At 39.0% G+C, this 27,927-nt stretch overlaps 3 protein-coding genes across 5 annotated transcripts; 1 reads left to right on the top strand and 2 right to left on the bottom strand.

Moving 5' to 3' along the window:
• Positions 1–5: 5 nt before the first annotated feature.
• ube3b (ubiquitin protein ligase E3B) lies at positions 6–8,744 on the bottom strand. Of its 2 annotated transcripts, XM_067520927.1 has the most exons (27): positions 8,158–8,744; positions 7,823–7,991; positions 7,559–7,676; positions 7,403–7,462; positions 7,204–7,308; positions 7,025–7,121; positions 6,837–6,922; positions 6,663–6,745; positions 6,378–6,483; positions 6,176–6,296; positions 5,894–6,071; positions 5,574–5,740; positions 5,303–5,470; positions 5,018–5,189; positions 4,825–4,943; positions 4,482–4,596; positions 4,295–4,394; positions 4,099–4,218; positions 3,833–4,009; positions 3,622–3,732; positions 3,378–3,515; positions 3,201–3,266; positions 3,052–3,110; positions 2,764–2,946; positions 2,453–2,564; positions 2,278–2,370; positions 6–2,192 (listed from the first exon to the last, which is right to left on the bottom strand). In XM_067520927.1, the coding sequence occupies exons 2-27, from the start codon at positions 7,981–7,983 to the stop codon at positions 2,001–2,003; spliced, it is 3,207 nt and encodes a 1,068-aa protein (XP_067377028.1). In that variant the 5' UTR covers positions 7,984–7,991; positions 8,158–8,744; the 3' UTR covers positions 6–2,000. The 2 variants fall into 2 exon arrangements, with proteins under 2 accessions (XP_067377028.1, XP_067377029.1); XM_067520928.1 differs by lacking the exon at positions 4,099–4,218.
• A 118-nt stretch (positions 8,745–8,862) lies between these two features.
• On the top strand, positions 8,863–13,919 carry kctd10 (potassium channel tetramerization domain containing 10). Its single transcript, XM_067520932.1, has 7 exons — positions 8,863–9,018; positions 10,135–10,348; positions 10,453–10,622; positions 11,685–11,771; positions 11,880–11,932; positions 12,103–12,298; positions 12,394–13,919. Exons 1-7 carry the CDS (start codon positions 8,917–8,919, stop codon positions 12,610–12,612), a joined length of 1,041 nt encoding a protein of 346 aa, XP_067377033.1. The 5' UTR covers positions 8,863–8,916; the 3' UTR covers positions 12,613–13,919.
• A 101-nt stretch (positions 13,920–14,020) lies between these two features.
• Positions 14,021–21,898, bottom strand: myo1ha (myosin IHa). 2 transcript variants are annotated; one of them, XM_067520930.1, is made up of 31 exons: positions 21,767–21,898; positions 21,483–21,598; positions 21,108–21,306; positions 20,926–21,006; positions 20,280–20,459; positions 20,092–20,190; positions 19,893–20,003; positions 19,737–19,808; positions 19,488–19,607; positions 19,314–19,381; positions 19,052–19,157; positions 18,864–18,944; positions 18,473–18,564; positions 18,067–18,161; positions 17,912–17,958; positions 17,707–17,787; positions 17,155–17,260; positions 16,945–17,062; positions 16,706–16,819; positions 16,550–16,626; positions 16,400–16,468; positions 16,209–16,293; positions 15,957–16,119; positions 15,784–15,867; positions 15,607–15,700; positions 15,478–15,533; positions 15,265–15,400; positions 15,108–15,178; positions 14,771–14,868; positions 14,593–14,692; positions 14,454–14,480 (listed from the first exon to the last, which is right to left on the bottom strand). In XM_067520930.1, the coding sequence occupies exons 1-31, from the start codon at positions 21,887–21,889 to the stop codon at positions 14,454–14,456; spliced, it is 3,069 nt and encodes a 1,022-aa protein (XP_067377031.1). In that variant the 5' UTR covers positions 21,890–21,898. The 2 variants fall into 2 exon arrangements, with proteins under 2 accessions (XP_067377030.1, XP_067377031.1); XM_067520929.1 differs by having other exon boundaries at positions 14,021–14,692; positions 19,314–19,371; positions 19,472–19,607; positions 21,767–21,889.
• Between the last annotated feature and the right edge of the window lie 6,029 nt (positions 21,899–27,927).

Here is a 27,927-nt window from a genome sequence, read left to right on the forward strand (position 1 = left end):
GTGGGAACATTTCCAGGACCATCTTTTTATTATTATTATTATTTTGTACTAAAAGATTAGACATCCAAAGTCATCAGCATCAGTAATCCAAACTTTCTACTCTTGACATCATTAAAGAGTGACCTCAGAGGAGACAGACAAGCGTGTGAGGTATCCTCGGACTCTCTCAAACACTCACACAGTGTGTTGTGTAAATTCTGAAGTACTTTCACTTCTCTTTTAAATCGATTAAAAGGAGGAAAGCTGAAGGAAACTCCTCCTGCCTTATCTGTCATTTTGAAAATAGTTTAATATCATTAGTAGATTGCAGGTTAATTCAAACAACCAGTTCTATTTATGTGTGTGTAATGGCTGCATTATTAATTATAATCTTACTTTCAAGCTGTTTCCAAAGTTAGTGGTCGTATTACCAGTTAGAAACATGGCAACACTGACCAGTATTTCTATAGCTTGTTTTACTTTTTAACAAACATAATTCTACTCACTCATGACACAAAATGTTTTTTGCATAATAAAGAAATTGGTAAAGATTTGATGTTTTCTTTTAAAATTTTCTTTGAAAGTTGCACTCCTCCACATTTTTTCCTTAACTTTATGATGCAACTGAACCCTGTGTTAAGTAATATTTAGGCCTATAAGGTAACAATCGCTCTCGTGTCCCTTTTTCAAACAGCCAAAAACTGCAGAAATGTTTGCAGCATTTCCATCAAAGGGAACATCTTATCAACCAGTCACATCAGGTTGACAAAGCAGTCCATGACATCATGTTGAAAGGTTTTCAAACATCATTTCCTTTTCCACATGGCTTAAAAAGTCCACAGAGATCAGAGAGCATTGCAGTAGAACTCTCCTCGGTTGTAGTCATTGTAGTGGTAGTACAGTGTTTGGGTTTCCGCTTCTGTCTTGTTAGTAGGAGCAGACATAAAGTTCAGGTACATAACCCCCTTTTCTATGGCTTGTTTCCAATATATGTGGTTACAAGTTAAGAGTTTAAATACAGTCAAACATGATAGTAGGGGGGCATGTCAATGTATGAGGCACTCAGCATTATTCAAAGATGTAGAGAGACAGTTTAACTTTATATATAAAGACTAACATTACTGATTGGATATGCTCTTCTTTTTTGGCTCTGCTCACACAAATAGTCGCAAAACATTTCCAGTTATTAAAATTTCTGGTTCTCAAAGGTAAGAGATGCTACTGTAATGACATCTTCCAATAAACAACAGAGAGAGATTTCTTTTTTCCACGCCAAGAAATGCTTTGCTGTTATACTACAGCTGAAGCAATGCTAAGTTTATACTAAAAAAATACAAACCGGAGGGCTGACAAGTGACTGCAGTATCTTTAAGGGAGGAGAAATGGAATGAGGTCAACATGAATATTCTCAAATCTTAACATGTAGTCAGCATACGATCACTGTTATGAACTTGTTCTTCCCACGGTAATTGAGCACGAGACAGTGATTTGCCTTCCATTTAAAAAAGCATTATATTCAGCAAAACATTTTAAGACTCATCCAATATCACCTAAAAGTTGCTTGGTAATGGAGTCCAGGACTATAAGTCTATTAATGCATTGCTTGGTTTTACTAGAGTGAGTCGACCATGTGTCTAATGGCTTGCATTGCATCTGTATTGCTTTCCAGTTCACTTAAAATGGGAGTGTTAGATCCAAGAATGATTCTGTGAAGCCTGAGAAACAGAAATCTAGCCACTGTATCTACATGACATACAGAGTTTTTGGAGTGGCATAGGGAGATGCTTATTGGATTGTGCTGCAGAAACAGCATCACCTTTGATTTGAGAGTATGAGCTGAACACAGCTCATCCATTTTTAGAAAGAGACAAAAGGATCATTTGTATTTCCTTCACGATTCCTTCTTTGTTGGGTGACGCCCTTTTGATGCAACAGGCTCCAGTCTAGGTGAGCGGAGCCTCTTCCTTGGTTCAAGCTGCTTAACACAATATTCCCGTGCAGATTATTCGGATGCCATTGAGTTAGGAGAGCTCAAAGCCTGTGTTCATACTGATAGCATAGCGCAGCTTGTCACGCAGGATGCTCTTTTTGCTATAATTGGGCAGCTTGAGCAAGTTGAAGCATGTTGATGAAGTGGGAAGTCGGCCACCAGGCTCCTTTTTGCGAATCGTGAAAAAACCCCTGAGGACACTTCCAAGGGTATCTCCAGTGTCCTACATGTAGGAAAAACTCTGTGAGTAGGAACATAACAAATGGATGCCGGCTACATCCCAAACAACATGTTGATACCATAATTACCTGATCATCTGAAACTTCAACACAACGAATAGAGAAAGGTGGCTTGAGGTAGGCAAAACCTAGAAGAGGAGGCCTTGAGCAGCTTGTAACAAACTGTAAAAATACATGAAAAAATATATAAGTTAACCGTGGTTAAACTGCCTTGTGTTGAAAGCTAAAAAGATAAAGAACTTACTTTAAGGAACATAGCCCTCTCATCAGCATTAAAGTCACAGGAAAGGATGTCCCACAGCCAGATGATGACACGATGGCTGCTGTGAAAACCACCATAGTATACCGTGTGTTTCCTGTGAAAAAAAGTAAAAATACATTGTTAACTTTACATTGTTAACTACATGTTAACTTTAACTATGATCAGTATAAGGGTTGTGTTGACACAGAAATTAGTCATTCTGCACATAAAACACTCTGGAACAAAGTCAATCAAATTTCATCATCTACATCACTGGCATTATGAAAAACACCACAGATTAACATGTTACACACTTGAGGTCATCTAGATCAATCTCAGCATTGTCTCCTGAGACAAGACGCTGAACCTCAGGTGTGGAAAACATGTGTAGCCACTCTGGGTTAATGATGCTGCGGAAGCCCCGAATGAATGCTGCAGTTTGCTCCTTAATCTGTGTGTGCATCCGGAAGTGAGCCATAAGGTGAATGTAGCTGATCCTGCAGAAAAATGCGGAGAGGAAGTCAGTGTCAGACCGATTTTGATTTAGAAAATAATGCGCAGCAATGTGACTACAAATTTTACAATGATCTGAATTTACATACTTGTTTTCATTGGTGACAGGCATAGTTTTGCCCCCAGGTATCAGCTCATGACAGACAAGCTTTAAGGGAACATAAAAAGTAACTTTTTACTGCTGAATTTTGAGTATTCATTTCAAATGTATTATATTTTTCATTTTTTCCATCTTTACCTGTCCCATTACATCCTCATCATAGGATAACGTCAATCCTAGATCACCTACATCTCCATCATAGCGCTAAAAAAATAAATCAATCGAATATTGACTATAATATTAAAACACAAAGAATAAAATGTGAGCATGACATAAAAAAACAATAAGTAACAATCCAAGAGTTATTTTTGTTACCTTAATGGAAGTTAGGTTTTTGTAAAACTCTGAGTCCAGTGAGGGAAGCTCATCAATGGAGCTGTAGAATGTGCTGTGGTGGTGACCTAAGACTTGACTGAGGAAGAAGGAGGCAAAAGGGACGTCCACAACAATGCCCTAAATACACAGAAGTAATGAATATACAATCGCTAAACATCACCTCAAACACTGCAAGCACAGTAAGTCCAAAACAAAGACAACTCTTTTTTTTGAGCAAATGTACCTCATATATAGCTTTTCCCAGCATCTTTCCCACAAACTCAAATAGCTGCAAATGATTCTCATGAATGTAAGATGTAGGTGAAGGGTACAGCCTTTCATTTCCACTTGTAGTCTACCAAAAAAAGTAGAAAAATAAATCACCCAAAGAAGTAAAATCAATGTACGCAGCAGAAGTGTGGAGGTTTAAAAATAATACAGTTTGCCTGAGTTACCTTGAACAGGTTGAGAGCAGGATTGAACACTTTTTTAATGATCTCCTCTAGAAACTCTTTGAAGACACCATCCTGATCGATACCAGCTTCATCCACTCCTAAATCATTGACAAACTTCACACGAATGACGCCTTTAATGGAATTCACTGGCAACCGACGGAGCTGGTCATATCCATCCTAAGAAGAGGGAAGTGGGCATTAGTTTTGGATGACTAATATCATACAACACTTGCTCTCAATATCTATCTGATTTATTTCCTCCATACCTCCAACATTCGTGAGCGTCGAATGGTAATGTGGGTGACATGAGGTGAAGCAGAGCTGGTTTCTACCAATCCTAAACTTTCTTTTTCCTTTGTTACAATGTTCCTAAACAGCAGCACCCTCTGAAATTTAGAGTGAAAGCAATTTTACAACTAAAAAAACTAAAAAACCTTAAATGAAAGGATCCTGTTCACTCACGTTTTTATGTGGAATGACATGTGGGATGTACTGCAGTAAAAGCTGGGCCCTTTTCTTGCCTTTTTCCAGTTCTTGAAACAACAAGCTCGGCTTCAGGTCCCTGAACACATCATCACAAATATGTAAATCTGACCTTAAAAATACAATCACAAAGCATGCTCATGTGATATTTAGTGCTTGCATTTACTTGCGTAGCCAGTGATCATCAGGGGTGAACCTTCGCCTGCAGTCTCGTTCATAAAGCACCATTAGCCATCCATGAACACTGTGGAACAACTCCAGCTTCTCTCCCTTAGCATTTTCTATTAAATACAAAAAACATTAATCAGTAACAATATGTTGTGGTTTGATTGTAGTGGACAGTCGGTATCACGAGCACTCTGATTGGTCTGTGGCTGTGCAGATGCAGCAAGTTCTGATGTGCACTGACACCTGTCAATCATAGCCAGCATTAAAACTACTATAATGTTGTGGCTGATTTGTGTATGTCATTTTATAATATGCTATTATCATAACTTTAACTCACTCACCTAAGATGCCATCCCATATCATCTTGTACACAAATGTGTTCAGAAACGAGGAGATAGTGATGAGTTCCTCAATCTTAAAAGATGTTTGTTCTTCATAGACTTCAATGTCATCGAGAATTCTGCAACACAGTAACTGTGTAAGAAAATGTTTCTGCTTCATCACGCACAGTGCAGTAAATGTCAGTGAAATTACGTTATGAGGTGCCGCGAGCAGTCACAGAAGAGCACAAGCATGGACAGAAGCTGCTTGGACTCTTCAGTGTCATTGTTCAGACACTCCATGAAGAGTTTGAGGCCTCCCTGAGGACCAAGCTCACAGATGAAGGCCCAAAGTTTGGGCAAAAGGTCATCAAGATGTGTCAGACCTGCAGGAAATGAACAGAAATATACAGTGACAGACTGTATGATGAACTTTCTAATATGTTTTCAAAATACTGTATGTTCGTATCGTATAAAAAAGTAAGATGCTTATACTGACCAGTGAGTATCTGAAGGCGAATTTGTGTCAGTGTAGACAGAGCAGTCTGGTAGAGGACACAAATACTGCACACCTTTTGAACTTCAGCTGAGTCAACCCGCTTGCCTCCTACTGGCTTCAGGATGTTTCTTACAGATGCTGACTTCTGAAATGCTCGCTTGAAGAGGTCTATTCAAACAGACATAACACAGCATGCATGCAACAAAATCTTCAAAGAATGTTTCAAACCATTTAAAAAATCAAGAGATTGAATATTTGATTAATGACTCACTTTTAACTGGTAGATTGTTTTGAGATGTGCTAGGTTGTGGTGGGGTTGGAGTTGGCTCTTGACTCTCCAGCTTTTTAGAGAGGACGTCGCTGAAGAGTGTTCGAATGACAGAAACACTCCACAGGTACTGAAGCTGTTTAGTGACAAGTGGCATTGACTCATTGAGACTGCAGTGAATGACAAACAGATGAGGCAGAGGAGAGACAAAGTATTTGGCATTATTCTATTAATAAAAGACAAGTCAGCTTTTCCTCATTGAAAAAGGCCTGATGATGTCTATTAAACCATATTTGTAAGTGATTTGTGTCTATGTTACTCACCCATAATCTACAGTTTGTGAGAACCAGCCCAGGACAGGGTGCCAGTGGGTAAGGTTGGACTTCTTTTGGGATACATATCTCTGGCAGTAAGACAAAATGTCAGTCAGGTCCTTCACAAAATGACTGGCCTCCTCCTCAAGGACTTTCTCATTAAGGTAGCCCAAGTGAATCAGATTGCCTATCAAACAGAAGAAAGCTTACAGTCTCAATTTACAGCCCACAGGAGACTCAGACTATTGAAAAAGCAAGAACATATTTAAAAAAAAAAAAAAAAAAGTATACCAAGTAAGCAGAGTGTGTGACTCCCCTCCAGACACACACAGATGTCCAAACACTGTTCTTCCCAGCTGAGAAACAGAATGAACTTTCGCAGGAGGTCATGTGTCTGGATAGATGCCATACACTATTAGGATAGAGCAAATATGTAAGCCTCTTTGTAACATTTAAATCATTATACACATGTGATGTTTGACAGAGCATTTACCTCTGGAGTAAGCACATTAAGGTGAGATACGACAGCTGGAACTGACATGATGTGAATGAGGAATGATCTTAGCAGATTATCTGAGAAGTGAGCAGCAATGACTGGCCTAAAAAAATATTAGATATAGTTAAGGACAGCGTGCAAAAAAAAATATCACAAAGCAAATGAAATACAACTAAACTAGATACAACATGCCCCCTGCAGTGTATTGTGTGTATTAATTTTATAATATAGAATGTGTTTATAGCAGCTATAAACCCATCAATCCAATAGACTTTTGCTCACCTTAAGGACAAAGTAAAGATAGCTGTCAGAGTGCCTTTGGAGAAAGACGGTTTAGAACGAGCCAAGCCATTGGTCAACAAGATCTAAACAAAAAAAGATAAAATTACAAATCATATGCTTTAGTAATAAAAACTTATACATACAACTAAAAATATGTCACTTGCAATACTCAACCTGCAGTACTGAATAGAATCCCTTTTGGTTGAGATGGCCCATAATGTTTTCACAAATCCTTGTTAAAGCAGGTCTGAGAGCTTCTCCTAAAATATAAAGTAAAGTATATTAGTTCCTTTTCAGAAAGCATACCCTGCAATAATAATAATATGTTTAAAATAACAACTTCAGCCTAAGTGGAGTCTTACCCTTCCCTCTGACTATCCGCCATGTTGAAGTATCAGTGAAGGTCACCAGCATGGTGAGGTACAGCGTCACTAACTTATTGTCCTGAAGTATGTCGGGCTGCAAATGACAAAACATGTATCAAATCTATGCACCTTTCATATGTGATTAGCCAAACCCCTTTAATTGTTTCAAGACTAACCTTTAAATTCTTCAGTAGCTGACAGCAAGTCCACAGCACATCTTTTATCTGTTTGAGCCAGGGAATGGTGAGGTCTTTAGAGAGGGCCAAGGACACGTACCAGACCTGAGAGCCAAACGTAAAAGCAGTCACTGAGACTGAGACAGGTTTACATAAAAGAACAGGTAAAATGTGGAAGGTAAAATATAAGGACACTCACTTTAGGTTCATTTTCAACCTCCATGCTGGCAAGAATAGCACGACAAAGCTTCTCAAACCTCTGTGTAATATGCAAAATTAGACTTCTAACATCACTTAAAACATACTAACAACTGCTAATAATGTGTTGACCAAATCATCATAGCTGGGAACTTACCATCTTATCCTCTTGGCAATATATGAATAGTAATTTTCGAGCAATTTTGAAAATAGAAAGTGCATTTCTCTTTGTTGTCACAGTTTCAGAAGCTTGAAAATAGTCATCAACTTCTTTCCTATTAAGGCACGGAAACAAATATTGAGCCAAAAATCATGCAACAATAAAACTAAGTACATAAATAATATTAACATTTATATGTATTCATTCAATAGTTCAGTTATTTCAAAGCTCTTCAAATCACAGGAGGAACATGGACAGCACCTTATTTGCTTTTGAAGTCTGCAGCGACAGAGATATCTCCTGACCAGAGCTTGAATTTGGATTGCTGCTCTCTCCCTCTCCTTCATTCCTTTTCGTTCCTCCCTTGCCTGTCTGGCTTTGTCCAGGAACTCGGACTTAGAGCTTTGGGGTACACTAAACATTGTTCACTCTAGAAAAGAAGAACCCAAAAGATTTGACTGCTAAACTCATAAGAATCCTTATAACGATAACATTTTGTTAGTTGGGTTCAAGAGGATTTCTGCATTAGAGCGTGATAGTATCTTAACGACTGCAAATCACCACAGTATTTAGAGTGATCACAATAGCCAACATACCTGCGAATTTCCTCAAATGAAGACTCTGTGTGGCCTTTAGGCTAACCTGACGCTATACCTCCTCATTCATCCAGACGTCCTTGAGATCCAAGGAGGGGAAGAGCTAGGACTAACGAAAACTAACTTGGCATGTCTGAAGCAAAGGGCGAAACAGTAAAGATGGAGCTGAGATAGTTAGCACCTAGGGCTAGTTCATCGCCCTTTGGTTTGGTGCTGTCTCAGGAACAGTATCTCTACCTTACATTGGCGATAGTTATCATCTTTGCGGCGTTAGGTGTGATTCTGTGTCAATGACAATCTTAAAAACACACAGAACACACCATTGCGAAATGTAAACAATGAGAAGAGATCCGTATATTGACTGCAGCCATTAATCCCCTGTGTCGCATTAAATGTTTCCGGGTAGTGTTTCTTTTCATGTAAAGTCGTTATTTATCGTCAGATGGTCAGAACTATCCAAAACTGTTCTTATTCGTGTTGCAACAACAGCTACTTTGTGGTGGCGGATAAAGCTTTCTTCTAATGTGCTGGGTGGATGAAGGGGGATTGTTATCAATGTAACTCCTTCAGCAGCGGAAATGGCAGGCTAACCAAATAAAGACATTTTCTTCAGTATGTTAATTGAAATGTGTAGAGTAGCAAGTAGAGTACTGCACTGTTCTTTATGTCTGGTTTTACCGACGCTTCTACACTCTGTTAGCTAAATTCCAACCTTTAACGAAACCATATGAACTGTTCCTTTAAACGCAGCACAGGAAAATGACATCATTTTGGAACTGCGCAGCGCTAGACCGGAAGGAAGTGGGTGTTAGCTCACTGACGTTAGCAAGCTACAATTACAAAGTCTGCTGCGGTTCTATGGTATGTATACTTTTTTTGTGTTGTTGCTTTTAAGAACCAATTACAGTTATTATTTTTATGTTCTACAGAGAATTTTGTTTCAATGTTTAATGTCATTAAATATGTATCATTTGCCAAATTTGTAATAAAACAGGAAATTGTAGTTAATGCTAACTAGCTAGCCCAGCAGCCGTCCTGGATAAAAGCAAATTACGAATTTCTGGATAAATGAACAGGCTCAGATATGAAACTGAAGGCCTTCAAACGTAATAATTCTTTTTGATGTCGCTTTAAAAATGCAATACAATTACAAATTTCCATGTTGCTGTCTTTATTTGCCCAGTTCTAGCTTTGTCAAAGTTTTTCTAATCTCTTATTCTGATGGCATACATGAAACATCATAAATGGAAAGGGTCCCTGACTTTGCCTTTTTCCCGTATAGACGTCTACAATTAAATTATTTACAATTCGTCTACAATTAATTAAGTTTTGTTGGAACTGATTTTATACTTGTTTATGCATGAATTGAAACATTTGGCAGAAAAATTTGTGTCAAAAAAACAATGGGATCCATTTTTCTAATGTTCCTGCAGATATACATGTATTGCTAAAAAATATAGTACAGTGTATTACACTTTGCACAATAAACAATCACAGTGGTGGGCTTTTATAATTACAGTTAAAATAACTCTGTAGTTGTCCAGAAACTATTAAAAATAAGACAGACCCTTGTATTGGGCTACATGTTCCTTCATCATAGTAAACATATCTATTCTGCCAGTCATGCATTACATTGCCAAACTGCTTTAAATATAAATATTGTTTTAAATATCCATTTGTGATCTGATACATTGTAATAACAGTTAATGGGGTACGGGTTAAGTACCTTAGCGTAGTCTGAAAATATCAAGAAATGGACTAAAACATTGCTTGAACGCATGCAGAATGTGCATACACACACATGCATACACACATGCATACACACACATACACACACACACACACACACACACACAAGAGCCTGTGTGTAGAGCTGTATAGACGTGGTAGAAATTTCACACTCAGTGCCCAAACTAATTCAGTGACATAGCAGCCCGAACCAAGTTTTATTTTATGTTTTCTTTTATCCTTTTCCAGGAAGAGATGTCAGGAGAGAGTGTGGTGAGCTCGGCAGTGCCAGCTGCTACAACCCGTACTACATCCTTCAAGGGTTCCAGCCCTAGCTCAAAATATGTGAAATTAAATGTGGGTGGGGCACTGTACTACACTACAATGCAGACACTAACCAAACAGGACACAATGCTCAAAGCTATGTTCAGTGGTAGGATGGAGGTCCTCACAGACAGTGAAGGTGAGCTGTTGATGAAAATCTTAAAATTATATTCAGAGAATATCTGAACCGTTCACTGGCCCTGGTGTATTACCAACATGCGTTGCTTTTTTGGATGTCCATAGGTTGGATATTGATTGATCGCTGTGGGAAACATTTTGGAACAATTCTCAACTATCTTAGAGATGGGGCAGTGCCACTCCCAGATAGCAGACGGGAAACTGAAGAACTCCTTGCTGAGGCCAAGTATTACCTTGTACAAGGCCTAGCTGATGAATGTACAGCTGCCTTGCAGGTACCATTACTACAGTGGGCTGTAAGATAGGCAGGAAAATGTATTAATGTTCAGCTGTCGTTATGTTATGTTGTCTAAACTTTTGTTTAAAACTTTTTACAAAACCATTACTCATACTATTACTCAAGTCATATTTCTAAAATGTGCAAAGGATACCTACACCCAGATTAAATTTATGTGTGCTTGGATGTCCCTTCCCAAATTGTGAGCAATTTGACCAGATCTTTTTGGACTACTACGTATACGGTGGCAACCATGACCATGGTCCTCACAAAAGATAATAACATATATTTTGCAGTTAATTTTAAGATGGCCATTGGTGACTAATTTTTTTAAAACCAGATTGTTAACTTACCGAAAATAGCTTTCTAGCTCACATCTCTCTTCCTGTCTAGGTGTCTGAAGTGTGTTTTACCGCATTACACCCGAAAATTGGAGTTACCTTTTAATTTAAACTTTAAATAAGGCTAAGTTTAAGTTTGATGTCAGGCAAATTTTGATTGTTCTTAGAATATTGTATCCCCGACCCTAATGCCTATTAATGTTTTTGATTAGTTTTAATTATGTCTGAATATTAAAAATTGGTTCATAGGGGGGGGGCCTGGAGGCTCAGTGATAGAGGATTGGGTTGGGATGCAGAAGGCTGTAGGTTTGAATCCCAGCCCATCAGATGGGGCCCTACCCAGCAACCAAAGACCAACTTGGTGCCGGTCCTGAGCCCGGATAAAATGGGAGGGGTGCAGCAGGGAGGGCATCAGGCGTAAAACCTCATGCCAAATTACTGTGAGGAACATGTTTTGCTGTGGCAACCCCTAAAAGGACAAGCTGAAAGCCGTTGATCTATTTGAAATGGGTTAATGGATAGTAAGATCAAGTGTATAAAAAAAACCAACACAAACATGAACATTTCTGTTGTTTGCTTTAACTATTATGAAAAAAATCCCTTTTTTAGGAATTCCTGTGTCTGTGCTGATCTATTCCACCAGGTGGCATCCTTTGTTTGCACTTCTGCAGATTGGAGTTTTTAATGAAATGTTTTGTTTTGGGTTTTTTTTACTGTAGAACAAAGAAACTTATGAACCACTTTGTAAAGTGCCTCTGATGACATCGTCTAAAGAAGAACAGAAGCTTATTGCAACCTCAAACAAGGTAGGTTTTGTTTTGTCTTTTCTTTTACATGTGCTGAATTTGTACAATGCACCTGAATCATTTATAATATATATTTTTCTTTTAATAATCAAATGTTTGTCTTTGCAGCCTACTGTCAAACTGCTGTATAATAGAAGTAATAACAAATACTCATATACCAGGTGAGTCCCCTTTAGCTGATTGGAAGTGTAAGGATGTTTAGGTAAAGAAGGATTTTTTTTTTTTGTCCTTTCAGCATAATCCTGTGAGTTCAGTTAAAGAAGGAATATAATGTAGTGAAATCATGGAAATCAAAATGTGACCTTTAATTCTGACCTTTTTTATTTTCCAGCAATTCTGATGACAACATGCTAAAAAACATTGAGCTTTTTGACAAGTTGTCGTTGCGGTTCAATGGCCGAGTACTCTTCATAAAAGATGTGATTGGAGATGAGATATGTTGTTGGTCATTTTATGGCCAGGGGCGTAAGATTGCTGAAGTGTGCTGCACATCTATTGTTTATGCCACAGAAAAGAAGCAGACAAAGGTACATCTGTGACTTGAGTCTTCATTCTCTGGTGAGTTCTTCTCTGTCCTATAATCTCTAAGCTCTAATTGTGCAAAGCTCTACCTCTCTCTTAGGTTGAGTTCCCTGAGGCTCGAATATATGAGGAGACCCTCAATATCCTCCTGTATGAGTCCCATGATGGGAGGGGACCAGATAATGCCCTCCTGGAGGCCACAGGGGGCGCTGCAGGGAGGTCTAATCATCTGGATGAAGATGATGAGCGAGAACGAATTGAGCGAGTTCGTAGGATTCACATCAAAAGGCCGGATGACCGCACACACCACCACCAGTGACCTTTCTCCCACAACCAGTCAGGTTGTGTCTCTGACCCTGGACAGTCTTTGCACTATGCTTGTGCCTTACAACACCTAAGCCTCTCTGTGTCCTTCTTTTACCAGCTTCCTCCAGGAGACTACTATGGGATGAGTGTCACACAGTGTGTAGTTGTTACATCCTGTGTGTGTGTGCGAGTGTGTGTCTTGTACTTAGCTACTTAGTGAGGACCGAAACCATATTTGAGTTCAATTTGGCCAAACCTCACGACTTCAAACGGCTCTTTCAGGGTAGTAGGTTTTAGGGTTAGGGCTGGAATTCGATCTAGGGTAGGGGTTAGGGTTAGGCATTTGGTTGTCATAGTCATGGTTAGGGAAAGGGACGAGGAATTGCATTATTAATGAGTGTCCTCACAAAGATAGGAGTACGTGTGTGTGTGTGTGTGTTTCTTTGTCAGCTTATCATTTTGTTTCGTGGTCTGACAGGCTTGAGGGTTTTGTTTGGTTTGTTAGTTTTGATAACTTCTATCACTGTTTTCTACTAGCGTGTAGAAGAACTTGGACATGGATGTTTATCTTGAGCACTTCATGTAAACAAAGTTTTACCAGTGAGTGTGTGAAGTAAAAAATAATCACAGATTCAGTATACATTTTATTATTTGATATCCTGCATTACATGAAGAAGAATTATATAAGCAGCTAAAATACGTAATGTACATAATTTTTTGCTTCTCCGTGACACCATGATGGTTCAGAAGGGTCCACTTTAAGATAATCTGTGGGGGTGTTATACACAATTGGGCCACATAGCAGCACTGTTTTACTCTGAGAAGGAGTTACTAAGGGTGTTTTATAGCCCAAAGTTAATAGCAGTTAAAGCTTTTTAAATTTCACAAATTTTTGATACAGTTATCACTCGCGGATGCAATATTACATTGCAGTACTTCTGCCATATTTAGTTTAAACATTTATGCATTTTCCCTTCACCCCACTAAACGATCATTAATTTCTGTGGAGGGAACTTGAGCTGTGACCTAAGGTGTTAAATGTACTGGGGTGGCTGAATGATGGATGCTGAGGTTGTAGTGAATGAATGTAACCAGAGATCTCCCTGGCATGAAGGGAATCCTGTCTACAAGCTTTTAACAGAGAGGGAAATTAGACCTGTCCTTTATCACCACATCCATCACAGAATATACTGTTTGCACGCAATAGGCTTGAGTTAAAGTATATCTAAAAACCCTAGTGTTTGTAGGCCTGTTGTACAGAAGTGACCATTTATTTATGTTATATATTTATACATTATCAATTAAATACATTTCTACAAATGTGTTTGTTTTTTCTTCTCATTCCTAGTAAACAAAAATTTTTTACATATAGCCAATTGTTAAGAAATTTTTTTTAAAGCTGTTGGCTCATTGGTTGTACATTAAAGAATGTTGATTGAAAAGTTTCCGTTTATTAGAAATGCAGTGCTCAAATAGCAGAGACAAACCTGATAAACTGAATTTAAGCCCTATGTCTGGTTAAATAGTAATACTTTATGATAGAATAGAATTAATGATTTAACTGATTTAAATTAGTTGAATTAGTAGAGCTCTGTTTTTTTTCAGTTGATCTTTATTTTTTTTAAAAAGCCAAATTGACTGTAATTTATCTTTAAAAAAGTATGAACACTTGCAAGGGAGGTAGAAATGTTTTATAGGCACTGCATACATGGATGATGTGTTGCTCATCTAGAGTTCCTAAAGTGCAGCAGTTACTGGTCAGGTTTGTATCCTGGAAGCATGGTGATCTGCTCTTGAGGGGTTTCCTGATGAAAAATGCAAAGACTTATTGTGTGTCTCCTCCACAGCCCCATGTTACCGGGTTCTAGCCCGAGTTGCAACCTGTAGTGACAAACATACTGATTTGTTTTTTATCTCTGTCTGCAATGAACTTTACATCAGAGCATCAACATGCATGTCTTAAAATCATACATCATAAAAATACTCATCTCACCACCATGAGATGTCCGTTCTTGGCCTTGTATACCATGGGCTCTTGTCCAGTGCTGAAATCCACTGTGCTCTCTTTCCCTGGCCGGATTTCAATCTTGATACTAGGAACCAATTGAAACATGCACAGGTGTTTTATATTTCAAATGTCACTGTTACATTTTTCTTAGATGGGAACTCACCTTCCCTGAACCACTTTGATTGCACTTTGTTTGTTAGCAATGACACTGAGTTTAGTCAAAACCTCAAACAAGTGGTCGCACTGTATTACCAGATCCCCCTGAAAAAAACACAGAGGAAAACTAAATAAGACAAAAGGACTTCACATAAAAATGTGAATGTTGTTAAAAATGCAACTTTGTTAAGTTCTTATTCATTATTTGATTTCTACTGTATCTGATTGTATCTGATGTAACTGATTGTTACAATTATGCTGCAAATACACTTTCCAAATGCGATATCTCTGAAAAAGAGGCAATTTTAATCATCCTAAATATCTGATACTTATTATCCACACACCTTTTGTTTAGGGTCCTCACATGTTATGTGGAATACAATCATGCCATCAGTCAAGTTACTGACTGAAATACCTGAAACAAGTACATTTCCTTTGCTTTTAAAATATTAAAACATTCTGAATGGCAAATAAAAACCGTGATAACTAACATTTCCTGACCTTTAAGGGAGGAGTATAGCACTCTCTGTTTGATCTTAGCTTCTTCTATCACATAGGCAGCTGTCTTGGTGAGGATCAGCTGCCGTGGCCTTGGCTTGAAACCATTCCTGTCATATTTAATTACCGGCACACTGTACTGCACAAGGACAGTATACAACACAGTGAGTTTTGTGATGCTGCTTTTTTTCTGGATGTATGATGAGATTTTATTACCTTGATGTGCTCGTTGCGAATCATCTGGATCACCCTAACGTTTATGTCCTGTTCACCTAGAAGTATAAAACGATGTCAACACGATTCCTTTAAATAAAATGGCACAGGTCAAATACAACTCATACTCACTGATTCTGGTGTCTACAAAAGGTTGAGACACACTTTGTGCATAACCATCCTTTTTGCCCTTAAAGATGGAGCTGGTAACAAGTTTCAACTGAAGCTGAAGGTACAAAAAGGGACGCAAAATGTATAACTGCATGCAAGGACTCTGAGGAGTTTTTACAATGGGTTTATATGTCTTACCAGTGTTTTTTTCTGGGGGGTTAGACTTCTCACATACTTCCGCACCATGAGACGGTAGTGCAGCTTACGTAGTATCTCTGATGTCTGGCAAGTGCACAAATAGGCACAGATGTAACATAAAATGATAGCTTTTATTAAACCTGTTTTGCAGAGAAGCTGATTAATCCCCGTACCTCTGTCAGCACAGCTGGTGGAGATAGCCATGTGGTTTTATCCAGAACATTCTTTGGCAGATTGGCTTTAAGCCTGTTCAAGTAACTTTGTCTCACAAAGGCTAAGTATTCTGAATTATCAGTAGTTTTTGCTTGTCCTCTGGTCATGTAACCTTTGATAAACCTAAAAAGTTGCAAAATATTGAATCAATAACAATGTAAAACTAATCTTAATAGGAGATGTGTATTAATATTTCTCATCTAATATCTTACTTCTTGATGACTTTTACTGCCCAGGCTCGTCTCTCTCTCTCCTTCCTAGCTTGCACTCCTCTCCAACATGTTTCAATTTTAGTGGCTGAGGATGTAAAAGTATTTGAATTTCCTATAGTCACAAAACTATAGCAATATAAGCAAAAATAGCAAACTGCATAGTGGTCCTCATCACGTGTTGTAACATTTACCAGCTTCTTTTTGTTTTCTGAATTCTCCCTTTGCCCTGTATCCTTTGTATTTGGCCTGGAGTCTTGTTGCTGCAATTTCAGAGCATAACATTAAATGACTGAGCAGCTATAGTGATAAATAACATTCACTCCCTACTGAATCGCACTCACCCAGCTCATGTTTACATTTCTCGTAAGCATCCTCAGTAGCATAAAGTGTCCTTGGATGACGGATGAATATTTTGGTACTACAAAGAAAAAAATATTTTTGTTACTGCCCGTTTAAAGGGCACGTACGCTCTTGTATTTACGGAGTCATGTACTCACCGTCCCATTTTGTACTCATTTGGCAGGTAGCCCAGATGTTGAACCAGCACCTCCACTCCATCAGCAGGCTCTCCTCTCCAGTGAGGCCAGGTGGCAGGACACAGTGGTTTGTATCTGTGAGATCCAGTAAACAGCCCACTTAGCATGTTTTTAATGCACTGGAAGGGAACTTCTTAAATTTTAGATTGTCAATTTTAAAAAGTCAAGCACCAGTGCCCAAGCCATGTGGTCCTTCATACCTCTTTAAGAAGATTTCATATTTGCGTCTGTAAGCAAAACCAGCTCTTCTTACTCTGAGGTGCTCCATCAGACCCAGGTACTTCACCTGATGCCTGATCAGCGTTTCATCAAATTGACCTGTGATTGTGTGATAGAGGCAAGGAGTCAAAATCAAACATCTTTAGGCCATTAACAAAATAGCTGCATGTACTTTCTATTACTTAAATTACCTGACTGCTTGGACTCATTAGATTTTAGGCAGCGTATGTACCAGGCCTCTTTAGCCATGAGGATCTCAGTCAGCTTCAGCAGGCTGTTTTTAAACTGGGTCACCACCTACGGACAGAAGAGGATGGTCATAATCTGCAAAACTCATGCATAGATACAAATGGCTTAATGAAGACACAGACTGCTACTGCTAGTGAAAAAAATAACTTATCTTCCCTTTTGTTGGCAATTTTATTACTTCTGGCAAAAGAACATTTGTGCTAGCTAAATGTGCATCGTTATTATGTTAGGGTTATACTTAATTTGCACCCCCTTATACTAAAATGACATATAAGGAGATGCAAACTTATAAAACCCTAAACCCAACATAATAATAATGCACATTCAGCTATCAGCTATTGTCATCAGAAGTAACAAAAATGGTCAAGGAATGTAAAAAATAAGTTTTGTGTAAAGTTTGCATCCCCCTTGACAAATTATTCCGCATCTGCAGCATCTGCTTTGTTGTTGATATCCCTGAAGGATTTGTAGAGTCAGACATGTTCAACACTCACTGTTTCTGGTCTTCGCCTGCTGTCGGGATCCATTTTGGAGAAGCACTCTCTGACTATGTCATTTTTACACTGACACATAAGCTATGAGAAGGAAGGATAACATACACATTAATACACATGAATGTACTATAATATATATAGACTATAATATTCATCTCTTGTATTAGTCTTCTCTCCCTAATAAAGTACACAATTGCGGACTTACATCTTTTATGTTCCTATATAGGAGGTCATTATTTTTGTCCAGAAACCCTAGAATGTCAGAGAAAAAATAAATAAATGAACATTAGAAATCTATAAGTCAAAAAAAGGGGGATTAGATGTTTGCGTAACAGAGCCTGAGATTGTGGTTCCTTTTACCCACAACACAGTAGGTGACCTCCCCAGCATAATGCAAGAGGCGGAAATCTCCCCTCTCCAGAGTCTTACGTGTCATTTTGTCAGCCAATTTGTGCCTGCAGTCAAAGAGGTGGCGAGAGACAGAGGAATGAAGAGTGAAAGGCCTTACAGAAGAATCCTGATCCTCCATATCTGTCAGCTCACTGTTGGCTCATTCACAAGATGCTAGACAGCAGAACATTGACACAGTATCATTTAGATGGATTTTGTATTTAATTGAAACTAGCAACAGTAACTGTTACATTAAAATTTAGCCGATTGTCTTTTTTTTTTTTATCTCTACAAATACGAAGGAAAATGTCACACATACTCACTTGTGAATTCCTTTGACATTGTCTGGTAGGTTAAATTAATGAATGCGACTTACGTGACAAAGTGAGGGTGATTTCCCATCTTTTCTTCTAGTCTTTCTAGAAAAGTGAGATCCGTGGCTTCTCCGGGTCTGAGACACTCCTCATCCTGCAAAATGTGTATTGATGCTAATGACAGTTTCACATGGTAATATATTACAGGGGCATTGTTTGTTTTTCTAAGCTGCTGACCAGACTTTATGCAAGCAAAAAAATAACTGGCATGTGACTGAGTGACTGAATAACATGAATATAATGTGTTTACTTATTTTCAAATTGTTTATTTTTGTTCATTGTGTTATGATAATGTAGTCAAAACAAATTATGTTTCCTTGTTTTGATTAGATGCATATTAGATGCATATGTTCACACATTCATAGTTTGTGATTTATTTCAGCAAGTACATACCAGTATTGAAATGATTCCTCTGTGTTTTTCCTCAACCAGATCACAGATGATCTTGTTGTTGAAGAACTGTACTGGTTCCCACTAGAAATTAAATTTTAAAGAAGATTAGAAACACCACTGAGTGTAAACATACCATAGTCACTGATTTATCTTACTTTTCATGTTTTGATTCAGGCGGGCAGGATTACCTCGATATCTTCTGCTTCATATTCTTCCTGTTCACTCTTGAGTGTCAACTGGATGAAAAGCTGCTGAAGTTTCTCATTGCAGTAGTTTATACAAAACTGCTCAAAACTGAGGGAGAAGGTCAAAAAGGTCAAGTTTATCATCACAGAAATCAATCCTAATCACACCATTCACACCCTTATATAGTACATTTAAGGCTGTAGTGTATCTTCACTGTTAGCATTTTTAAAAAGCTATAAACCAGCACTGTTTAGAGTAAATTACCTGTTAACAAAGAAAACTTCAAATCCATATATGTCCAAAAGCCCTATGACAGTCTTCCCTGAAAGGTCCTGGCAACAAAAATAAAAAAGTAACATGGAGTTAAATTCATGAAGATGGTACATATTTATGCTCACCGCCTCCACTTTGTTACTTGTCACACTGTCTTCTTCTTACCTTGTTCTCTATGGTCTCATTGATCCTGTTGACCAGCCAGGTGAAGGTCTGTCCATAGATGGCTTTGGCCAGAGCATCTCTAGCATAGATGGCATGATCAATTGTGAATGGGCTGAGGACCTTTATAGTAACACAGAATCATAGCTGGGTTCAAACACTACAATCAAAGCACATTTTCAACATCCCCATGACCCTGAACAGTATAGGGGTTACAGATAATGGATGGATGGTTTTTCAACATGCTTGCACCTCATCTTTATTGGCTTCGATCTTCCTGTATGTCAGTCCCTCTTGCAGTTTTTGAACATCAACCCCCAGTAGCTGTGAGAAGACATAACACTAAATGAATGTCTTGTTTTTATAATAATATTGGATATCTGCAGAACAATTTGGCTGCTGTCTTACATTTGAGACCCAGTGCAGTGCTGTGTTGTTCTTCGAGAGAGCATGGCCTTTACTGTCAGAGTCAAACTGAATGTTCCCCAAATGGAGGACGCTTGCAATGATCTCAAACAACTGCGGCACAGCAGACATGTTTTTAAGGCAAAGCCACACAAGTAGCTGAGAGAGATATGTTTATATCAGAAAACAGCATGCAACTTACATTAGAGTTAATCCCATCAATGTTGAGGACTTGCAGTGCATTTTTGACGGTTGTCCAGTCATTTTTATCAGTAATGGAAGACACAATGTCACACTCTCCCTGTTAGAAACAAACACAGCAACAAATGATCAAAATGTATTTTGCTCATATCTTTTTTTATCAAAACATGGTCAAGACATCGTACATACTTGAGTTAGATAGTTGTAATGCTGGCTGTCTCTCTTCAGGCCCAGCAAGTGCAGCAAGTCATCATCTCCTCCTTCCACGAGCTGGTAAAAGATGTGGAAGTTTCTCTCCCCGTGATTCTGATGTACAACCCTCGACTTTTCCAGCAGGTAGTTCAAGATATGGCCTCCAACAGCATCTCCCTAAAGGCAACATGACAGCAGCTTTACAACTTGCAAATAAAAGCATAACCTAGGACAGATTTAAACCAGTGGCCTCCAGTGGCCAGATTTAAACCATCATTTTAAGAGCTACATTTTAAGTTCAATGAAAGGAATGTCAATATTCATCCAACAACCACATTTATTTACCTATTTATTTATTTAAAGCTGTCAACAAACTGAAATGTTCTTTATTTTGTCTGTCAGTTTTAAGTGAATTTATTGTGTAATAAAAGAAAGCAATGTAAGACCGCAACCAGCCATCTACACGTCAGCATGCAAAAGTAAATAAACCGTGGGGAAAAGCTAAAGTGGAGAGAGATTATGACGTCCAGGTTGTAAAAATCTATTAGCCGTTTGTGAAGGAAAAGACTAAACCTGACATTCTCATTCATAAGAACTATACTTTTGATTGAATGCAGGTTTGGTGTAAAAGTGCTTTTTTTACCTCGCTGTCAAACTGAATGTCCATATATTTCCCAAATCGACTTGAGTTATCATTTTTCAGTGTTTTAGCATTACCAAAAGCCTGCAGGAAAACACAACCACAGAATAATCCACATTAGAATGTGCCTAAACCTGCTTTTTATTACGTCATTATAGTAATTTAACATTAAGCAACCATCAGACCTCTAGGACAGGGTTGGACATGAGCATTTTGTCCCTGACAGTGTTCAGCAGAGTGGTGCTCGGACAGCTAACAGCATAATACTGCAGAATCTTCTTGGAGGCCTCTGTCTTCCCCGCTCCACTCTCACCAGAAATAAGGATGAAGTGATTGTTGAACTCTGTCAGCATAGTGTGGTAGGCATTGTCTGCCAAGGCGTAACTGTAGGATTGCAAATCATATTTCAGTACTTCAATATTCAATATTTCACAGAGGAATCTTAACTGGACCACATCAAAAATCCAACATTTAGTCAGGTGTGTACTGTATGTGTTCACAGCACCTCTGTTGTACTTAAACCCCAATCTTCACATTACTGATGCAGATTATACACTCACATATGTGGTGGAAGCTCAAAAAAGTTGACACCCATGTAGAGATCCATCTGTTTTTTATTGTAGACATCCAGCTCTTTGTAGGGATTGACAGACACTAACAATGTGCCAATATAGGTCTAAAAGAATAAGTTAAAAGTTATTACATATTTATAGCAGCATGGCAAGACAAGGCAGGTTTGTATCACATTTTAAACACAGCTGCAATTAAAGTGCTTTGAATATATATGCATGCATATATCATTTATATTTATATATGCATGTAAATAGTCCTTTCATAGACTCACATAGATGAGATCATTGCAGAAGCGTTTCCTGAGGTTGCTAAGGAAGGCCGCCTCTGTGGTTTCATCCAAAAGGACAAAATCCTGGATTCCAACCCGGTCCCTGGCAGTCAGGGCACCCTCCATGTCCAGCTGACCCTGTGCAACAAGGTGTATCAATCAAAGGGAGCTAGTTCCACAGCCTCAGAGTAACACCTTTAAAAGTTCAAAATCCTTGTGTGTTGCACCACAATATGCAAACTCCTATATTTCTAAAACACATTTTACACATCCAATAATGGACATTATAAATAGTGTCAGAGTTAATAGCTTTTTTAATGTGTACAGTTATGAGTTATCCTGATCCTTAGTGAAAGTAAATTGAATTAACAAAAACAAATGTAACACATTTTGCATGCATAGCATTGCATTCAGATTTTCAGTCATGTTTTTTGAACAAGTCTGGATGAATGAATGTGGGAATGAATGGCTCCATGGGGAGGACGGTGATGAAAAAAAGCACCAGAAAAAGCACAAACATAGTCCCTGTTAGTTCTATTGTAATAAGAGGTCTAGAGGTCCTATGCATCTTTGATGAAAAGCTCTGTGATTGTGCAGATGAACCGACAGAAGCTAATGATCACTACACAGCACACAGGGACCTTGGCTGGTGGCCCATAGTTCACTAGAGCTGATGCACCAACCAAACACAACACACAGTGCAAATGGACTCAGAGAGCCACAACAGCGGCACATTTAAGAAGTATAGTGGGAAAAATTCCACCAATCTGTTTTGCATTCTCAAATCCAACACTTAGACCAAAGGTTTTCACAGCTTTTGTTGGTTTTGTATTTTTTTCTCTCTGCTTTGGAAGCAGAAGTCCTTTGATTCTCAACTCTCTATGTAAAAACATTAAAAAAGATAATCCATTGGATCTAATTGACACAAAGCCCTCCGTCCCCACTCCTCCCCAGCCTCTATCCTATGCCTATGGCCTCCATTCTTCTGAGAAAGGCCAAGTGTTTTTGTCCTGTAAATACCAGGCAGCAGAGACAAAAAAGACATCTTTAAAATGCAGTCTACAATCCATTACACATATTCTTCTTGCATATCCATTCAGTAATTATTCATTAGAAAACATTTAACGTCACAGTGAATTTCACACTAGGCAGTCGAAACACAATAGAGGAGATTTGGCCTATTTTGGGGTGAGGAGTTTGGGAGGGTTCGGCTGTACAGAGGAAGGGTGAAGGTGAAGGAGGGGGGACGAGGGGAGCAGTATTTGTCTGATCTGAGAACCTCTAAAACTGGGCTGTCTTGAGACAACGGAGCAGACTAAATAGTGCAGTAACGGTCTATGCCCCGCTGCTTGCTGTGACACTCATTTGGTGCCCTGAGGGCGAACAATAGAGGCTTGTTCTTAGCAATCCTGTGCTGTAATTTGGACTTCATTACTTTGCTCACATGGGGCCCCATGGAAGGATAGAGGAGGCTAGTCAGATGAGTGTTTTTTTCCACCTGTCAGCCTCGCACCCCCAGTGCTCTCACCCCTTTCCTCAACAATACACCTCACCCCCTGTCCCCACCAATAACCCTCACCCGACCTCCTTCCCATAGACCCCTCTCCCACCCACCCACTTTAAGCCAATGAGACAGGTGAACAATATCATTGAAGGAACTCTTTTTTGGACGTCAAAATCAATCTGGAGATGTGATGGTAGTGGTGCTGGTGTGGGGTATCTTTGACACCCCCTTTCTTCATGGGAACAAACTTCTCTCAGGGCAGCACAAGCAGACAATATGCTGGGACAGCGTGACTTAGGGATCTGCCATACAGTATTACATGTAATAACACGAACAGATGAGCTCCTGTCAAGAGTAGAATTAAGGAATTCAGTGATAATAATGCCAGTGTGGTTTGGATTCATTGCACTTGTTTTCAGGTTTTCCTTGGTGTCCTGCAGCTATTTTTCCTCTGATGCTGCGGTGCTTAAAGTATTCAACACTGACATTGTGAGACTAGGAGGACAGGAAAAATCTGAGTCAAAGAAAGTACCTGACTGTAGAAAATAAATTGTTCAAATACATTTATTATTTGTAGCTAATACAAACCAAGTGGACTGTTTTGTAATTGTAGTTACAATTGAACAATTGACAGACTAATCTCATGCACAGCACAAAGAATGATTATGTAATGAATCCACTAAGCCAATGTCAGATCAGGTGAAGTGGCTTGCTACTTCAGAGCACGACCAATTGTATTTTAATTAAGAGATGGTTCCTCATCTTGGTCTAGAGTGTCACTGTTGCCGGAGACAGAGTGACCTCATTGGTGTGAGAAGCAGAGGTAGCTTTAGACGAGGGAGGGAGGGAAAGCTGCTGCTAAGACACAGCAACTGGCCAACAAAGAAACAGGAAGGGTTATACTCCTCTTACAGAGCATTCTGATTAATTATCTGATGTTGATATGTTGAAAATTGCTCCGCTTGATCCCAAAGGTCTGCATATGTCAGTTCAAATATTTTAATAATTTCCTTTTTGGCTCTTTCTTCTAATGAGGACCCTGATTGACACAGGCATCATAAAGCAAATGTTCAACATTAAAATTCAAATTCTCCCATCCACTTTATAGAACAGCATTACCTTAGTTTAGCATAAAGAGTGGTGTAAAAAACAGCAGCAATTGTTGCATCCAGGGAAGACTCCAGAAAGTCAGAGTGGTGGACTAAGATTACGTGCCTGAAGCCTGAAGATGCCTTTGGAAAGAAGCTTCTGATCTCAGAAGCACTCACACTATAAATATTCTAAATTTAATCTTCAAGTTTATCAACTATAGAGCGACCCAACACCGGATGTAAACTACAGCAAGTACTTCAAAATGCAACAGAGCAACACATTTGACGAGAAAGAGAACGTGTGACACAAAGGAAAACCCAAACCTGCATTTCTGAAGCTGTAGTATTGTGCTGTCAGATGCAGATTCTCATTGAGGATCCAAAGTGGAAAAAAATTCTCTTTTCTCCTTAGAAGTTAAACAAGAGCAGTATGTCCGCCTGTGTCTGCCTGCATGGAGACAGTCAGTGAACCTGTAAATCCTGGACAACTGGCAAAAATCCAGGTTGAATAATGCCAATAATAAACTCATTTACTGTCCTCCCTGATCTCTCTACTAGCTCAGTCATCCACTGTGTGGAAGTAATACAATGCTGAAGGTGCTGTGAGGAGGCCTGTTAACAAATATGCTCTTCTACTTCTTTCTGACCCAGACTTAGGCCACTGTGGCCTGGGTGCTTAATCATTCATGTTGTGGGAGGTGGAGGGACTGAGATCTTATTCAGTGCTTACCTGGGTATCTACTGCTCTACTTAGTGTAACGTAACAAGACAGAAACAAGATCCAAACCACATCAATCCAACTATCCCCCTTTTTCTTTCTCTTCTTTCTCTTTGTCTCCTTCACTCTAACTCTAAGCTTGGTTACTTCACTACCAATAGTTAGACAAGGCCCAGTCTCCTCCCTTCTGTTAGCACAGCCTAAGTCTGGGTACTGATCTTTGATTAGATGGATACACTACCAAATAATCACTAAGTCCTTTATTGGTCTGTACACCAATGCTGGTCAGAAGAGCAACGTAGTTTCTGCAGTCTGAGCTGCCCATGCTTGGTTCTTGTGTGAAATGTTACTTTGTATAGTAAAAGTGGAGACAACAGTAGTGTAGCCGCACTCAAAATAGTTATGGCACAGTGACTAACAGAAGGACACTGCTTTATGCTGCACCCTGCTAACATGCTGATATTCAGCGGGTGTAATGTTTACAATAGTCACCTTCTTAGCTTTGAACTTTAGCATGCTGGAACACTAACATCCAACAAGGTACATTTGACGAGATGATGATGATTAAAATAGAACCACTGCATAACAGTAAAAAAACATAGCTAGTATAAAGATAGGCTAATGATAGGGCTTTTCATACCGATCAACAACATTAGATATGGCATTGTTAGATTTAAAACAATATTTATTAAAAGAAAAAAAGATATTTTTTTTGTACAAAAAGGACCATGCTTTAAAGTAGCTGCCCCTTGTGGTTGAGCTACTGGGTGGGAGTAATAATGTGTTTATCTGTGTACACAATAATTATCATTAGAAAACACACATGTTCACTGCAGGTGTCCAATTTCTCTGCTTTGAGGATCTAAATGTAAAGAAAACTCTGGTTTCACCCAATGTTTGAACTGATTAATGTTTGGAAAGCTTTCTGTTTACTGGTTATACTGGACAACATGTTGAGTGTCTCCATATTTGAATTGTTCGCTCTCTTCTCCAGAAAAGTTGTCAAGGTTACCTCTGCGGTCACCCCACCTCTCTCTAGGCCCAGCGGCCCAGCAATGCTTGTCCAATCTTAACAAGCTTTGTGCTACCCACTGGGCTCTGATTCAGCACGAGACCCGGCAAATCCAATTACACAGGAGTCAGAGAGGTTGATTTTCCCATTATAGATTCCATGCTGAGAATGAGAGCTGATGATAACACTCACATAACACCACTATTGCCCCCTCTCTCGCTCTTCTCCCCTTCTTATTTTGTCTCCATTTCAGTTTCCCTCCCAATTTTTCCTCCCTCTCTTCCTATCCAATTCTTATTTTTTCAAAGAGCCTCTTTCTTCTCCACGTCCTATTGTTTGGATCTCTCTCTCTGTAATAGTCCATTATTCAATTTTTTTAGAGCAACATAACAAAGGCTGGACCGCATCATCATTTCGGTCATAAAGTGCTGGGTCAGTGAGGTTACTTCATACCAAACATTTGTGTTTTGCTTGAGAAACAAGAACGCTACATAACATAATTTTATCCATAACTGCAGTTTAATATTTAGTTAGGCAGTTCTGTTTCACTATACTCCATACAAATAAATATATCTTTGCAAGGTACTATAAACTCCTAGATAACCTAGATAAAGGTCACTGCTAAAACTGAATGTGCAGCAATCCAAAGAACTTGACTTAGGGATGTCTGAGTGCCTTAGGGGACACCATGTTCCTGCTGTGCAGCATTAAAAGTAAATGAGTGCTCTCTTGGAAGCACAGCTCTTTACTCTCAGTTGGCTATAAAAAAAAATTGGACTTCTGCTCCATCTTTGCCCTTAAGGGCACTAAAAAGTTTTGACCTCAACCCAGGCTTTGAGACTTTGGTGTTGACCTAGGCCACTTGTAGGTCAACAACACTGACCTCTCTAAAGCTTAAAAATGGGGATGTCTGTGATCCTTCAGGACAACGGAATTGGAAAGTTTAAAGGCCTGTCCAGAAAAGTTATCCACTGTGTCACAAATGGTGGGATATAACCTGCAGGGGTGTTTGTGATCAATTTTTACTAACCAATACTCAGTATATAAATATCCACAGCAGATCAATTTCTCCATAGATTCAAAGAGGAAACTAAAAATACATGTTTTTCAAGTACTCACATCCTTTACTGCACTGATCCAGTTTTACTTATATAAGTACCTAAGTCTATCGATGCATTATCCAAACCGCTTATCCTGTTTAGGGTTGCAGGGACACTGGAGCCTATGTCTTTTGGTGAGAGGCAGAGTACACCCTGAACATGTCATCAGTCAATGACAAGGCCACACACAAAGAGAGACAGCCATTCACGCTCACATGCATACGCACAGGTACCGAGAGTAACCTGCTAATCTAACTGCATGTACGGACAGTGAAACGAAACTAACACAAACACAAGGCAAACTCTACACAGAAGAGCTAGCAGCTGGACCTTCCAGGGTATGAGGTGGCAGCGCTAACCACTCCACCAACAAACTGCTCCTACATCATATCATTTTTATGCTGATCACACCCAGCTCAAGTTCTCTGTGAAACATGAAGATCGCAGCAATCTGTCCAACATAAATGAGAGGCTGAAAGCTGGATGTCTTATACATTTCTAAAATGAATGAAAGGCAAAACTTATAAAATGCCCACAGAGCAGGCAAAAGACACTGCAGCATACTGGGTCCAAATATTAAACTTGATCTAGGTCTAAATTTGTCTACACATGTTAGGAGGCTGGTGCATGTAGTTAGTTATATTTCTGAAGTTAGATGATACAAAGATAAGCAGCAGTTTTAACGCGTTCATAGGTATGCAATCAGTGATGGCTGAATTCCACGTAGGAGATTTAGTTT

The sequence above is a fragment of the Channa argus genome, chromosome 11, assembly GCF_033026475.1.
Source record: "Channa argus isolate prfri chromosome 11, Channa argus male v1.0, whole genome shotgun sequence".
In the NCBI taxonomy this organism is placed as follows: domain Eukaryota; kingdom Metazoa; phylum Chordata; class Actinopteri; order Anabantiformes; family Channidae; genus Channa; species Channa argus.

Excerpts from the sequence above, each read along its gene's own strand:
- ube3b (XM_067520927.1), bottom strand. The coding sequence starts at position 7,983 with ATGTTTAGTGTACCCCAAAGCTCTAAGTCCGAGTTCCTGGACAAAGCC. Across the intron at positions 6,297-6,377 it reads TTAATGTGCTTACTCCAGAG|TGTATGGCATCTATCCAGAC; the intron begins GTAAATGCTCTG and ends CTATCCTAATAG. Across the intron at positions 2,565-2,763 it reads ATTGATCTAGATGACCTCAA|GAAACACACGGTATACTATG; the intron begins GTGTGTAACATG and ends TTTTTTTCACAG.
- myo1ha (XM_067520930.1), bottom strand. The coding sequence starts at position 21,889 with ATGGAGGGTGCCCTGACTGCCAGGGACCGGGTTGGAATCCAGGATTTT. Across the intron at positions 16,469-16,549 it reads GAAATGTAAACATGAGCTGG|CAACAAGACTCCAGGCCAAA; the intron begins GTGAGTGCGATT and ends CTGAAATTGCAG. Across the intron at positions 15,868-15,956 it reads CACCAGCTGTGCTGACAGAG|ACATCAGAGATACTACGTAA; the intron begins GTACGGGGATTA and ends TGCACTTGCCAG.
- kctd10 (XM_067520932.1), top strand. The coding sequence starts at position 8,917 with ATGACATCATTTTGGAACTGCGCAGCGCTAGACCGGAAGGAAGTGGGT. Across the intron at positions 10,623-11,684 it reads AATGTACAGCTGCCTTGCAG|AACAAAGAAACTTATGAACC; the intron begins GTACCATTACTA and ends TTTTTACTGTAG. Across the intron at positions 11,772-11,879 it reads TTATTGCAACCTCAAACAAG|CCTACTGTCAAACTGCTGTA; the intron begins GTAGGTTTTGTT and ends TTGTCTTTGCAG.